Source organism: Hylaeus anthracinus, unplaced genomic scaffold (assembly GCF_026225885.1).
Source record: "Hylaeus anthracinus isolate JK02 unplaced genomic scaffold, UHH_iyHylAnth1.0_haploid 11978, whole genome shotgun sequence".
Taxonomy (NCBI): domain Eukaryota; kingdom Metazoa; phylum Arthropoda; class Insecta; order Hymenoptera; family Colletidae; genus Hylaeus; species Hylaeus anthracinus.
In genome coordinates, this window is record NW_026534326.1 from 453,599 (window position 1) to 469,853 (window position 16,255).

Genomic DNA, 16,255 nt, shown 5'->3' on the forward strand with positions numbered 1-16,255 from the left:
TTATACAGGGTGCACTATGTCTTCTTCTCTTCTGCCTTGTTACGTATCAGGATTATTTTTTTGGCACCAATGAATGAGAAATTAGAATTTCGTCTAAAGTATATGTCGTCTTTATCCAATTGTATAGTACTTTATTCTTAATTAGTCTGAAATTAAACAAAAATAAAATGGTTAAAGAAATATCGTGTAAAGATTTCCTTGCCTAAGGAGTTATTAAATAAAAAAAAATAGCATACATTGTTACAAAGAAGTTACTTTTACCTGTTATCAGGAAGAACGAATCAGAAATTAGAACTTTGTCTAAAGTATGTAGCTTTACTTCCATTATGTAGTACTGTATTCCTATCCAGAGTCTGAAATAAAAAAAAAAAAGACAATAAAGAAATATCGTGTAAAGATTCCTCTCTCTCTCTCTAAAGAAAGTTATTAAACAAAAGAACAGCGTGTATTGTTATGAAGAGTTTTTTCGATTTCTTTTTACCTGTAGGGAGAAACGCTTTCGTAGGCATTCGTTGCTTTTGTAAATAATGTTTATTAGATAATGTGTGCTTAGGAGTATTAGGTAACATAATGTACTCTACGGTCCTTCATAGAAGGCGTACAAATCATTGTTCCAGCAATGTCTTCTAGATTAACATAGATAAAATCATCGTCGTTGTCATCGTTATCGCCTACGTCCTCGCTCAATTTATTAAATCCCATTTCTCTCACATATATATTTCCCTATGCAAGTTATTCATCTTGCGCCATCAAAAAATCGAATTTTGTCTGTAAATCCTTGAAAACATCTCACTTAATCTTGCTGAACCTTCTTATTACTGACATAAACTGTTGATCTAATGGATCTAATGGATCATTAAATCTAATGGATCATTAACCCTTTACCCTTAGTCCCACCTCAAGGAAGCTTTGACAAGAATGTACTTGGGAATCAGATGATCTGGCCCCAGGAAGGGTTAATTTGTTTTCTAATCATTTACAATTTGCAAGATACAACGTAAACGAAGCTTTCTGAATCGAATATGTACTCGGTGTTGCTACAATATTGCCCGATATTAAAATACAATGAGTTTCAATGTTTTGTAGACAAGATTCGATTTTAGTGTTCCTTTTATAAACGAGTTCAAGACGATCGATTCAACGTTGTCCTTGAATTTTCAACATTAAACAAATTGAAGTTCCTAAAATTATAATAGTTTATATATATATATATATTTATATATACGTTCTAGGGTTCAGTCTAACTAAAAGTATCGTTAAATAACGTATCACCTTTAAAAGTTTTCCTCTAAATTCGTCAGAGCCGTTGGAAAAAGCGGTCTGACAATTCATTAAAAAATTCTTGATTTATTTATTCCCTATCTCTTGCACTCGCACAATGTCTTCGCATCTGCACTCACTCTTCGCTTCTATATATATATATATATATATATTTAAATATATATATATATATTATATTTATTTATATAATCTATATAATGTATTTATATAGGTAATAGCAAATAAGTTACAAAGGGACATTTGCTTGTTTGAAAATTCCCATATTTTCTCCAGTAAATTTCATACGTGAGCCTTTAGAGTTTACGATTCATCAGTTTGAAATGCAAATTAAAAAGTGGAGGCTTCGGTTGATATTTTACAGAAAAGAATATAAGAACTTTCAAATAATCAAAGTTCTCCGATTAGTCTTGTCTGTTTTACATTCGCAGCTATACCAATGTCGACGGGGATTAATTTTATTAGATCTTCCATATCCTCATCCTGTGTCTGTGTGTAGGTGTGTTAAAACGTACTATGTTCTTTAGGTATAGTGTTCACCTGCTTGTAGCGTTAATAATTAATTTATTAAAACTTTCTATATCATTTTAATTTCCATAGTCTCCTCGACAATCGTCTATACACTCTTGGCTCTCTCCAGTTCTCTTCTTTACGATTTCTTGGAAATAGCTGCCCTTGTTTACAACTCTCTCCGTTAGTTAAATTCATCTAAAAAGGTTTGGATCTCGTTCTAAGGATGAAGTAGGGTAAAATTTGAAGTTAGACTAACAGAAAGAATACCTTAAGCGAGACATTGGACAACTATGTTTTCTATTTAGAGGTGGTTAGCTTAGGGTTCAGAGGTGAACTGAAATTGGAGTTGTGCACTGATTAGGAGAAATAATATTGAATAAAAAGAGGAAGTGTTTGATGTAGAAACTGAAGTGGACATTCAGTATAAAGCATTCGGCATAAAGAATCGAAGAACTTGTCATGACAACGTTCTAGCATTTCTGGGGGAAAGTCTCTTTCGTCTGGAATTGACAATACTCGCATCTCTAATCGTTCTTCTACTCTAAACGTTACTTGAATTCATTCTTACTCTTGAATTCATCCTTAAAAATAATCTACCAGTCTCTAACGCTAAAGAATGAAGTCTATGTTTGAAAAAAAATGGAAGAAGTGAACGACAACAGGATAAAACGAATATTTGGCAGCATAATGCACGCAGAAGACGAGGTCAACAGAGAACGGACAACTTCATCCACTTATCCCTTTAATACTTCAGCTACTAATCTCTTCCTTCGTCGTAAATGGTCAGAAGTATGCTTTCGAGGAGTGAAGTGAAAAATCTGAAAGTGACGCTTCCGATCGCCCCGTTATATACACGTGGATTACAATTCTATTTACATGCTGTCTCTTGCCAAACTTGCCCCTTTGTGCGTTTGGACATGTCGGTCGTAATTGTATATAATATAGTAAGTTATAATATTATTAATCTGAGTTTCTAGGCAGTTGTGTGTTGTTTATGTTATGTACGTTAAGATTTATCTCTAAGGCTCGCTCTCATCCTTTCTTTCTTTCGCATTCAACCATCGACAAACTTCCTCCAGCGTTCTTCCTCAGTTAGGAAACAAAATGGCACGCTCGTTTGTTTTCCTAACTTGTTCAAGCTTTTCAAGAAGATATCAATTCTAATGCTTCAAATTCCAGAAGTAAGAGGTTCATTTCAACTGACTGGTGTTTATATTTAAAAAAAGAATCGATGCTTCCAAATTCAAACCTGGATTCTGCAACGAATTGCAAAGCGAGCAAGTGAGCTTTTCAGGAGGCTAATTTCTCAAATCAAAGATTCATTACTACGTTTAAGAAAAGATGTTTCCAATTCAAACGCGAATTCTTGCAAAGCTTTTTCTCTGGATGTTCTTAGGAATTTCTTAACGCTGGTTTTGTGTACATAGCTCCTTTTCTCATTCATTCCTTCTTATTCGCGCTCATGCATGCTTGAAATGATTATCCAGAGTTCCTCTCTTCTCGTGCGGCTTCGAGACCCATTTCTGGTAATTTTTAACCTGAAGGAAAAATGCTGATTTCATTCTGCATCCTTTTACAAAGTATACACCGTCGTTACGAGAAACTAGAACGGCATCACTCGTCTACAAGTGAATAATATCATGAGTCGTGTGTCTGTAAACGCTATCGTAAACGCAAGAGTGAGTCTTGTCTCCATTTTCGAGTCTCCGATCAATGGTATTGAGCAATGTACTGTTGTTGGATCCATAGTTTCAAAGACACGTTGCGTCTAGCAACAAAGATCAATTGTACGCTGTATTTGTTAACTTATTTTGCACGCATTGACTGAGTTTGGGTTGTCAGCGCATCATTACGTGGGAAATAATTTGCAGTCGTAGGACTTGTTCTGTAATGATAGGATTTTGAACAATATGTTGGAATTTTCCAAGGCAAATAGACTCGTTTGTTAGTTGCCAGTTAATAATAATTAATTGCAATAGTTAAATAATACCGGTAAAGTTATCTTCGACGAAAGATGTCTTTGAAACGATTGATTCAATCGGTATTTTAACATGCTAGACTTACTCTTTATGAATTAAAAATCGTGAATATCATCCTATTGGTCTTTTACGCTAGTTAATCGTTCGCTACTGTGGCGGTTATCAGTGTTATTGCTGCTAAGAGTTCATTTTCAACAGGATTCTGCGGTCTCGCTATGTTTATCGATAGACAATTCATTATGCTCGTCGATTCTGCATGATATTCCTTGCTAACGCCGAGGAGAACGCAAGCTTGAGTGTTTTCACTTCGAGGAAAAAAGCTTCCAACTAACGATGGTGTTCGAGACCTTTCAGTTTCGCGGAGAACTGTTAACAATCATTTCTCTCTCTTCGTTATTTTCTTTAACACGTTTAGCGCCAATTCAGCCGTGTATGGGCTATAAAATATAAAATTCTGTATAAGATATAGAACTAAAAAGAATTTATTCTGAAAGTCAAGCATCAAAGGAAAGTAAATTGTATCGATAAATGTTTGATAATTATTAATATTGTTTCCAATAAAAATTTCCCAGAATACTCCTCTGGCAGTCAACATGTTAATTTGTCGAAGAAGGTCATTGTTAATAATTGTCCACGTTACAATTTGTTACAGCTCGAGGTCATATGATGCTGCGAGTCGTCGAAGGCGCCTTGGTTTTTTTTTATATATAATATATGTATATAATATATATATATATATGTATAGTCGTTAACAATATTAATTACAGGTACCTAAAAATTCCTCGCACGTGTTCCCCACGTTGGAAAAAAGTAAGAAAAATGGAAATACTGTAATATCTCTACTGACTAGCTCTTCTATGGATTTTATTAAATTTCTTTTCCAATTCGTCGCTGCGCCGTCTACTTATGTACTTATCGTGATATTAGAAAGTGGAAATGGACAAATGTTGTTTAAAAAAGAAAAGAAAGATCTTGCGAGAACGCTTTTTCGTCAAGTAAATGGTAAGGGAGTCGATAGTCAAGGTTAAGGCTGGATTGATGGTCTGAGAAACTTAAATTACACTCCCGAGGAAATGTTTGTATGTTCATTTTCAAAGCTGAGAGCACTGAGAAAAGTGTTTCCTAAAAATGGCCCTCTGATCCTTGCATCGCCATTTTTATTTTAAAAACATATACCTAAACTAGAAAAGTGTGGATTGATAGTCTTCGTTAGGTTTGAGAAATTCAATATTACATGCTTCTAAAGTAACAATTTCCAAGGAAACGTTTCTATCTTCATTTTCAAAGCTGAGTCTCTAACCTCTGAACTCTAATCAGCTGCAGGGCCATTTTTATTTTAAAACCATACACCTAAACAGAAAAAGCCTTCGCATTATCTCGCTACTGTTTCGACCCTGAAATTTGTATCAATAATATTTCTTCTCTTAATTATATACCCCTACTTATGGTTCCATTCTGAAAATCATCGAATATATCTTCTACAGTTAATTGCTACCATATGGAAAAGGGACGACCAACGATTACGATTTCCCGTAACAGTTCGGTACAAAGTGGCATGGCAGTGTTTGACATTGGTAACTATAATAAAAACAGGTCTGCCACCTCATCCAGACACTTAATCCTTGATTCGAGTACGTCCACATTCAAGACTTAAAATATTTGAGCTACAACAGGGGAAATTGTATGAATAAACAAGCGACAATTAAACAAATACCTCGTACAAGTCCCGTTACAATAATAAACACGTCAAGTATAGTTTTCGAGGATATTTCAGTCGAAGGTTCAGTTCTAGTTTAAAGCAACGTTCTTTAAAAATGGTGTTGCAATGTATATATTAGAAGCTCTAGAAAGCATTAAACAATTCAATGCATCCAATTATTCACCTGCCATTGAATTTCTAACTAAAAATTTTCTTCCTCCCTCCCCACCTGTTTTTCTGTTTTCTTTTTTTCTGCGATTGATTTCTTGGTCTTAAGCGCACTTATTAGTCACTATACTTTGGTGCAAGCATTTAAACGATTCATGGCATCTTTGATACAGTTTTTAATACTTCGAGTTTTATCGATTATTAAGTACTATTAAAAATAAAAAAGATATCCCCTTCCTGAGAAGAACCTATTTAGCAAAAATTTCTATTTTAGCGTAGTTTTAATTATCTTAATTTCCTGTTACGTTTAATACTAATTTTAGCGACAACTCATGCAGCGAATTCTGTAAATAAAGAGATTCTTGCATACAGATAAAGGTCTTGCATACATTAAAATCTCAAACTCGCACGTTTCGACGTGTGTTGGCTTGCATTTGTTGGCAAAATGTTTATTGGCTCCTGTCGAGATTGTTTCGAGAGCATTATTTCGCGAATAGTCTCGTTCGAAATGGATTCTTCCCAGAAAGTATCTTGGCAGCCTCGATTGTCCGCATCAATACCAGTTCATTCATTTAGGAACGCTTTGTTTATTATTACGTCTTCAGGACTAGTTCAGATCTCGGCGTGGACACTTTCACGAAACGACGTCGTTTCAATTATCAAAATGTCTGTACATTTCCAGTTGATTCAAAATAGTAAATCAAAGTTTCAACAATTTGAAAATGAGAGGAACGTTGAATCTTTTCACAGAAGGAAAAGTTGACAGTTTTACGCTAACTCGCGCGATATCGTTAAACTTTCTCCATCTTTTTGAGTGTTTATAAATACTTAACGATAGCAATAATATTATAGAAAATACGAAATTCATTCAAAGAGTGAAAAAAGGTCAAGGAATTGAACTCGTCCTGAAAAACTTGGCCTTGCCTCGCCCCTATCGGTTTTCACAGATGGATTCAATTGTTCTTCTTTGGTAAAGGCGCTAATGAGCTTCCTTTCGGTTCACTTTCTCCCACTTTTACAGGATTCCGTGGCTCTACGAGACGTGTCGAATCCTTGGCGACGGAGCGAAATTCAAGAATCCTGCGAATGTGATCGAAGAGGATCAGGACGTCCCGTAAACGCATGCAGAGTTGTCTGGGGGGCTGATCTTCTCCACTGGTAGAACCGCTGCTCTGTGCCACTCGTCTCGCACCTTCGATTCAAATAATATATAATGTAGAATAATAATAATATAACTTATAATAAATTTATACATATTTATATAAATATTTGATAGTATTTTTTTGAGATCGTATGACACACCTGCTCGACTTTAGCAAACACCCTCAGTAAATTGAGGCCAGCTAGCTTCTTAATGTCGTCTTCGGTCCATGTAGGATCTTCCAATAGGGTAGCCAGCAGTTGTGGATACCTCGAGACATCCTCCAAACCAGTAGGAGTACTAGAAACAACAACAACAACAAAATCCTTTACACACTGTATATATGGACTGATTGGAAATATTTTGCCCATTCAGGGAATAACACACGAAGTTGAATTTAATTTTAAACCGGGTTGAAGAGGGTGGAAATAATGTTATAACTACGGTTATTTTTAAAAGTAAGGATTTTAGAAGGTCTGTCGTTTTATGCAGCCCTGCAGATGATCAGGAAAATCCAGTATGGTCCATTGTTTTCAATCAATGGACGCAATTTTCTGATTTAAGCGTTCCTCTAAATTGTTCCATTGTGCTCATCGCAAATTGTTGTAAATTCCACCATAGATGTTAATGCTCCATTGAGCCTCGCTTCAATAACGACCATTCTCTGAATGCGCGATGTATCGAGGATACTCCAAAGATAATTACAAATTTATCCCGTCGAAGCCAGCTCCTATTCCAACGTGATCGATCCCTGCCACCTTCCTGATGTGATTGATGTGTGCTGAAACAGCATTGGCTCTTAACAAACTCGTTCAGACTTGAAAATATTTAAATGTTCGTTATATTACTTCTTAAACTACGTTATCCATAACTTTTCATCGGGGAATTTACGTTAGTTTAATTTTAATCATTAGCAGTTTCATCTAACAGAGATAACAAGTGGAAGAAGATTCTTTCTGACGTGAATAAGCAGCAGTAAAGAATAAATAAGTGGATGATAAAATTCTACGTACCAATAACGTCTCTTATGGTGGCTGTGCTGTTGCACGTTATGAAGTACGTATAAAATGGAACCATCGCCACTCCGCCATTTTTTGCCTGCAAACAGATAGATTAATGTTTCAAATCTCTTGTCAAGCAAATCATTGATTACTATGTATTGGAAAGAATCTCATTATTAATGTCAATCGTATAGATATGAATTATTATCTGAATTATTCAATACCAGCTTCACTATTCTTGAATGAACATATCTTCTACTTTCATAAAAACCATGTAAACATTAGAAATTATAATTCTTAGCTATTCCTACATTAATTTAATATTTTTGAATCGAAACGCAGCCTTCCATTGCATTAAAATTTATAAAGGAACGCATTTGGCGAAAGTCGCTTAGGTAGCGTCAAAGAAACCACACAAAGAGTCTGTAACTTGGTTTCAGCGAAGTTGTACCTGACAACTCTTCATATGAACGCATAGTTTACGTTTTCCGAACTTTAATCTGTACTCTGGACGTGGGGTACCGCGCCAGCGGGCGATATTAAAAAAGTTGCGATTCAAAATGGCGTGTGCATTCCCAATGTATCTGCGACTGGGAAATGCGCATTAAAATTCAATGAGCGAGCTGCTTGTTCGAACATTCCTGTTTTCTGTTTCGAAACGTATTTCTGGGCTATTAGAGTTAAAAAAAAAAAAAAATATCATTACCCGCAGCATCTTTGCGTCTCTACATACTTTCATTGAATATTTTCTTAATTCCATTTTCTATTATAAACACCTCGCATCGTAGTTCCGTCAAATAAACTTAATAAAAGGATTTCCCAGGCTGATTACGCCATTTACAATGCTCTGCGTTAAATCCAGGAATTAAATCTGGTTCAATTACGATAAAACGTGGTTGATTTTATTCAGTTAATGCAACTGAAGGTAGCGAACGAATCGCAAATAAAATATTAATTTTAATGTACCTTGGATGCTGAATTACATCAGTGTGCAACAAATCATTGATGTGCGATTGAAAATATGAGTGGAAATAATCTAATTATACATGGAATTGTTTGGATCATATTCAAACTAGTATCGAATAATTTCATGTCCAATCCTACTGTTATCATTAATGAGAATGTAGTAAACCCTCTTGAAACGCATATAAACGTATATAATCTCTCTTCTATATAGCATAGTATGCGCAATTAACGACCTTAATATAAATAAAACGTCTTTCATTAAATAGAGTTAAAAATCGTGATAACAAAAATGGAACTGAAATTTGTGTATACATTAATGAAAATAATATGGAGTTGAGCCTCATAAAATTAAAATTAAAATTAAAATTGTTCAGACAGTAATGGAAAATAATAATCAACTATATGGACGATTTTTGAAAATATTGAGATTTTATGAATTCTCTACACTCGTTGCAATCATTTTATGAGTACAACTGTATTTTATTCTGTACTTTTCTGTGTTTTGGATAGTTTGGCTAAAAATACAGCTACCAGATAAATCGATAAGCGACAGTGCGCTCCTGTAATTGAAATTCTCTTTTGATTCATGTCATAGAATACATAATCCTATACTTTCTGTAAATGCAGTGTATTGTATCCGAATTAGTCAACTAGATGAGAGCATTAAAACGTAACACATTTAGCGCGAGACTGCGAACAATCCACGAGCATTTTAATGAAATTTAAGATGGCGCATCGTTTTCAATTCAAATTTAATTCCGAGGGATTAGTTTCAAGCATCGACGGAAGGTAATTGTCATTGGTGATTGGCAGGCGTAGGATTAAATTTTCGTCGAGCTTCGCGCGTCAGACTTAGCCATCCAGTTCATCCGGTATTGTGTTCGCTATTCGAAATCTGTTTTAAATATTCTCGTCATCTTTGCGTTGTAGACACGTGTTAATTACCATGAGAAATTATAATTAGCACTTTTGATTTGAACTCCAATTTAAAATGATATACTACAACAAATTACCATACGTATTACAGGCAGATGAATTTGTCTAAACAAATGTTATTACATTTAAAAAAAAAAAAAAAACATGTATGAGTCTATTTACAAAAATTAATTTCTTTCTAAAATCTTCTCTCAACTGTTTTGCCTACAACAAAATTATTTACAGCGCTCAATTTGTACATTTGAACCAAATAACTTTTGTAAAAATATTTCTTTGACAACTTCATCCCCTCCTGAGATATTTAACCATTCCCCACTTAAACGAAACACCCAGTACGTACTCTAAAGCGGATTCTCATCGCGGGCTGACTCCTCTGTCACATAAATCATGTAGCTTCGCATATTGCAATCCCAATTTAATCCTACAGAATTCTCTATAGAACCGTTTTTTTGCCAGCCTCATTGACCCAGGCCATTTATTATTTAATACAAGTTGTATGATACAACTGCGCCAGTATCCCTAGCGACTTTTTCCTCCATTACTTCAACCCCCGTAAATTCCACGCCGCGTTGAACGCGTACTTTCTGGCTCGAATATGTATAGACGTATCTCTTAGTCGATTCGAATTTCCATCGCATTCAATGTTTCATCTGGTTGGGTAGCAGTTTCCGCTTCAATTTAGATAAACATAGACAAACAGGATACACAAGGATAGTTTATCTTCTTTATTATTAACAAAAGATGAAACATCCCCAACGCTTCTGGCACTAGTAGTAGGGAGGACAACTATTCCTGACACTATGTTCCTCTTAATATTCACAATACCAAATCTCATTTCGTTACATTGACTTTTAAGAGTTGTGTCCAGCTAACAAAGAAAAATCTACGCTATCCAATACTATACTTTCAACACTATATTCCTCTTAATCTTCACAATACCAAATCCTATTTCGTTACATGGACTCCCACGAGTAGTGTTTAGCTAACAAGGAAACCTAATCTCTTATCCTTCACAGTGCAAGATCCTTTTCTCTTCCACAAGCTACCAAGAGTAGTACCTACCTAGCAAAGAAACCAACTATCCCAAAACTTTGCATCTTACAATAAAACCTTTAATCCAAATCGTTAGAAGAGAATCATTGAATCCCATGAAAATCCTTTCCAACAGCGTACATTCCTTTTTTTGCCTGTTGGCTTGCACCCACCCACGCCCCTTTAATAAATTTAGCCAGTTTCACGGTAAAACAAAACAAAACAAAGCAACAAAAAAAAAAAAAAAAAAAAAATACAGCGACACGTAACATTTATGTTTCCCTGTGTGTTTTGAAATCCTGCAACGAGGTTGGACCAATCCTGAACTACCCCCGAAACACACGACCTGGTTCCAGGCGGCGTGTTTGCTGACCTAAAACCAAATAATCTCTTCGTTGGCCAACGGATGGGAGTAGTTGGGTGAAAAGGGTGGGCAGACCAGAAACTTTCACGTGTGCCGTTTTACATTTCCCGCATCCGCGCTGTAGTGGTGGCTGCGCGAACCTGGGGATACGCATCGTCCTACACCAGTATGCACTTATGGCGTAAATTCGGGAGGGGAATATATCGAGCTCGTTTCGCTGCAAACGAATTAACTGGACTGTCTCCGCGGTTTAAACGTCCCTTAGCTTGATTCGATGCGAGCGTTCGAAACTCTGCAGGGCAGATTTTCTCATTTCTGTGCTATTCTGGCGAGGCAGCCTCGACGTAGGACTGAGCAAGGGGATAAACTAGGATCTACTTTGTTGGATTGGTTGTGTCTTGATTCATCTTGACTCTAATTGCCACCAAAATTTTAGAATTAATCCCCTGAAAAATAAATCAAATTCTATCAAACATAAATAAATAAATAAATATATAAATAAGTAAATAAATAAATAAATAAGTAAATAAATAAATAAATAGAAAGGAATATTCGATGCCAATAGAGAGGCGTCATAGTTTCCAAGGACTGGCGTGAAATAATGGTTAACCTTCCTCGTTACATCCACTTCCTTCCACGAGTTTAAATTTGAACATCTAATGACTATGGAGGCTCACCAAATTTTTGAGGACGTCGTCTGGCACATTTCTAGTGGAGTTGCAGAGCGCCCTGGCAGCGCTGTGAGAGAAAATCACTGGCGCTCTGGTTGTCTGCAGAGCCGCCCTCATGGTTCTCGTCGAGACATGAGAGAGGTCCACTAGCATTCCCAGTCTGTTTAGCTCCCTGACGACTGCCTGGAAAATAAAAACAAACATCAGCGATTAATTACTAAGATAATTCCATAATTCCATTTCAGGGTAATTGGTCCTACTCGTGTCCGACGTGCCAATGCTCTCCCATAATTTGCCATGATTTCATGGTGCATCAATGAAGAAAGGTGGCTCTTTGTGCGATACGAATGAAATGCAAAGAAACGGCGAGGAAGAGTGACAGGTAGGGAGGAACAGAAAAAAAGAAAATACAATAGTAAGAAATTGCTGGACCAATAGACAGGGAGGAACGGAGACATAGGAGTTAGAAATTGCTAGAACAGGAGGAGAAAGGGGTAAAGGGGTGAAAAAAGCTGGTGTTTGGGCCGGGGAACATTAGTCGATGGCGCGAGCCTCTCTTATCACGCGAAAACAGAAGAAAGAAAAAAAAACGTGCATGTCGATACTAGAGAAAGGAAAAGAAGGCACACAATACACCTCCCCATTTTTTTTTTTTTGCCTCTGCTTTAAACGAGGACCTAGGTATACTAGACACACAACCCCCACCCCTCCTCCTCCTCCTCCTCCTCCTCCTCCTCCTCCTCCAATCCACGTTATTTCACCTAGGACGACCGAGAATTACGCGCTCGCGGTTCCGAAAACACTGGAAATCTTCCACGAGAAATTTAAAATTCTAATTCCAGCGAACGAAAAAAAACAATGAAACAAACTCGAACGTAATGGAACAAAAGGGCAGGGGAGAAGTTCTTTCGGAGGGCCCGGTTGCGTCACAGAATTATCCGCCAGCCTTCAGACACGACGGGGAGGGGGCGCCGAAATAGCTTTGAAATCCGCGGATTAGTGGAATTTTGTAGTAAATCGTCTGGCAGAGTACCGCGGTAACGATTCTGCACGGTGCTTTTGAACAACTCGGGCACGTCTGGCAACGCGTCGTGCCTCCACACGAACACGGGGGAATCCCGGACGGGAGGAGGACCGGCCGGAGAGGGAGGGAGGGAGGGGGGGGGGGGGGGTTGGATGTAAATGAGAGAGGAGAGGAAAAAAGAAAGACGGCGGAAAGAAAAAGAGCGGCATCGAGAGAGAGAGAGAGAGAGAGAGAGAGAGAGAGAGAGAGAGAGAGAGAGGATTTGGGAGGAGAGATTATGAGAGGAGAGAAAAAGGATGGAGCGGGAGAGATAACAGAGATAGTTTATTTGATTTACGTTCCCTCGTCGCTCTCTCTCTCTCTCTCTCTCTCTCTCTCTCTCTCTCTCTCTCTCTCTCTCTCTCTCTCTCTCTCTCCACATGTCTCGCTCTCTCTCTCTCTCTCTCCTCTCTCTCTCTCTCTCTCTCTCCTCTCTCTCTCCTCTCTCCTCTCTCCCTTACTTTCTTTTCCTGTTTTTTTAGCTGGACTCGCGACCAGCGCGTTTTTCAGGAACCAATACGGCGATATTTATTTAACATTCGTACTCTAACGACTCGCAACTTTGCCATTTCTACTTCGAAATGTTATTTCAGCTTTAGCGTTTCCCCCAGGTGGACGTGTTTTCAATATATCAGCATTCGTACTTTTAGAAAAACTTCAATTTCAACGTTCCCAGCTTCGGACGTAACCGGACAACGTGGTTCGATTCGGGACGGTTACGAAGCAAAAGACTCTAAAGAGCTCACCTTTCCAAACTCACTGAGGCCTGGCGTTGAGTTTTGGGTACTGTTCGTCTCGCCAACCGAACAGACTGCCCTGCCAAGAAAATGTCTGTTAGAACTTTCTCTCTACGTGTGATCATCTAAATCGATAAATAAACACGAATCTGTCGGTACCGGATACCTCGAGAAAGGTTCAGGTCTACGCTAAGTCAGGTCCGATCTGCACCAGGCTAAGTGTAGGTCAAGCGTAGGCTAGGTCTGTTAGGTATGACTTAATCCAAATAATATAAATTCATTGCAGATATCATATAGTATATAGTACAGATTATTCATAATTGAAAGACTACCAATGAATTTGCCGGTGGATCTATAACGCGTAGTTGTCCTAGAAGTATTTGACCACGATTCCTTCGTCTTGCTTGGAAGTTATCGACAGTTAGGGGCCTTCGATGACAGCCTGTATCCCGGGGGTTCTTTATTCGTGACACCTCGGAACAGAGCATTAGGCGATTTACCGAAAGGAAAAAAAATGTAGCATTGGAAAGAGAGATTTGTTGACTCGGGTTCTTATTTATGGCGCCAGCAGGCAGCGCGTCGAGGGACACATAAAACAGGCAAGGATTGAAAACCAGGTCGAATCGGGCCGACGGCCATTTTGTAATACTTTGGACACCAACTGTTAGTTACGGCCTCACCGATATACCCTTGTTCTTTCTTTCCTTCGTCATTGAATCCTTCCTACTACCTGAAGCTCCGTAACGATGCTTTGTACTTATTATACTTTTACAAGTTAACTAATCTGTATTTACAGGAGTACTATAAATATTTCACCTAATCCAGACCTAAGCCTAGCAAAAACCTAACAGTGACCTAGTGCAGACTAGAGTAGAACTGCATCACGCTTTACAAAACACCGCAGTCGTTTAATTTACAGAATAAATGAACACGAAATACATAAATAAATAAATAAATAAATAAATAAATGTGCTTGTACGAAGCATACAAGTCCTGCTGTTGTGATTGTTATATAAATCTGTATGTTGTTCCAAAGTGGTACGAAATGTACCCACCAGGAAGTATCACAGGCATGCGTCAAGGTGAGGTATCTGGCGCCTAAACCATAAAACGTCCTTAGAACGCCCAGGGAATTCCCCAGGGAGTGACCACCTTCTACCCCGATAAGACTTGCGATTTTGCCTTCTCGGTGCGCCTCCACGAGACCTGTGAACAAGAAGAATACGTTTATACGTTTATACGTCCAGGTTATCGAACGAATGATTAATTCGGTAATTATTAAACAACCAGCTGAAGCAGTATTAAGATCACCAAGTAATTTCATCGATTGGCTCCCCGCAAATAAGCAAACGCATTTTTCCCCGAAGCAAACGTCGAGGCTGGAACAATATGAAACGGTTTTATCAAGTTGGAGCCAATAATTACTTTCCCCTCGAACGATACTGCTCCAGAGGAATCGAGCAATTAATACTAGGTCTCCTTTGTCCTCTTCAGTTTCCTCGAGAGCAAACTTCCTGCCAGGTTCTGGCCTCTCAGCTTGTATTCATTGTTTCTCGCAGTTCCTACGCCTCTTTATCGGTGGGTATATACCACCCCGTAACGCATGCAAACATTTTAAACTTCAAAATCTGATTTTCTACAGTTCTAAAGATCTAACTTTCCTCAAAACGTCAGCGTCGGAGGTATCACTGTTACTCTTTGGAATTTAGTGGCCGGCGATACTGGCAGTTTAGGTTTAAACAAACATCGCTGAAGATTAATTAATTCAAATACTTGATAGTATAAAATATTGAACCGTATCAAACGTCTTTAACAACATCAGTATTACATCTATGTTTAATAAATCTATGTTTAATTATATGATATCTGTAAATACGGCGTGTTTGCAATTACTAATCGCCGAAATTCCGTTAGGCATTGCAATTTTTACTTGTCCCTTTCACGAAAGTATAAATCGCAGGTATTACTGCTTCGAAAGCCTTGGTAATGCATCGTGCTCTCTTGGAACATAAATCTTTGTCCCTTTTCCGCTTCCCCGGCACTATGAGCTTACATTTTTTATTCTCACAGCAACTTGGGGGAATTGTGTCTGATAAATTTTGCCCGAGCCATTACATCCAAGCTTGATCCGTTACGTTGCAATCTTCTTCGAGATTCTTTCTTCCTTCCTTCCTGGCTTTGCTTCGTTCTCAGTTGCATTTTCTATTACGCGCGAGAAGGCTCTGGTTATACTTTTGCCCCCAGAAAATGAATAACGAATCGCCTTTTATCAGGATAAACTTTTACGTTTTTCTGAGTTCTTTTCTGAGTTTTACTGAATTTTATGAGTCTCCACGTTTCTGATAATGGTCTTACATGCTTTGGAGTTTTAGTAGCCATTCGCTAAGCGATTTTACGAGATTATTTCTATCGGGGGTTCATCTTGGGTTTAAATGGGACGGTTACCTTTGACGGAGGTAACCAAAGTTAAATGTTGAGCATTCATCTCGGCTAGTCGCCGGATCACGTCGATCTGCTCCAAGGAAAGTTGGACTGCGTTCAACTGGGCTGCACCGCATGGGACGTAAGCGGACCAAAACTGAAATCAAACGACAACAAACATCGTCAGTCTCTATTCTACTCCACGAACGATACCAGCAACGTTCAACAAATTTTTATAATATATATACACTTACATATTAACTGTATACTGAACATATACTCTTCA

General features: G+C 37.8%; 1 protein-coding gene across 1 annotated transcript in view; it reads right to left on the bottom strand.

The window, feature by feature from the left end:
• Positions 1 to 2,516: 2,516 nt before the first annotated feature.
• LOC128897053 (dipeptidase 1-like) overlaps positions 2,517 to 16,255 on the bottom strand; it is a 29,759-nt gene continuing 16,020 nt past the window's right edge. Inside the window, exons 4-12 of the mRNA XM_054160705.1 lie at positions 15,994 to 16,126; positions 14,604 to 14,754; positions 13,558 to 13,627; positions 11,755 to 11,931; positions 7,792 to 7,876; positions 7,484 to 7,559; positions 6,940 to 7,078; positions 5,121 to 6,829; positions 2,517 to 4,946 (exon numbers count right to left, since the gene is read on the bottom strand). Coding sequence (XP_054016680.1) covers positions 6,740 to 6,829; positions 6,940 to 7,078; positions 7,484 to 7,559; positions 7,792 to 7,876; positions 11,755 to 11,931; positions 13,558 to 13,627; positions 14,604 to 14,754; positions 15,994 to 16,126 — 921 coding nt within the window. The 3' untranslated portion in view covers positions 2,517 to 4,946; positions 5,121 to 6,739. The remainder of the gene's footprint in view (positions 4,947 to 5,120; positions 6,830 to 6,939; positions 7,079 to 7,483; positions 7,560 to 7,791; positions 7,877 to 11,754; positions 11,932 to 13,557; positions 13,628 to 14,603; positions 14,755 to 15,993; positions 16,127 to 16,255) is intronic.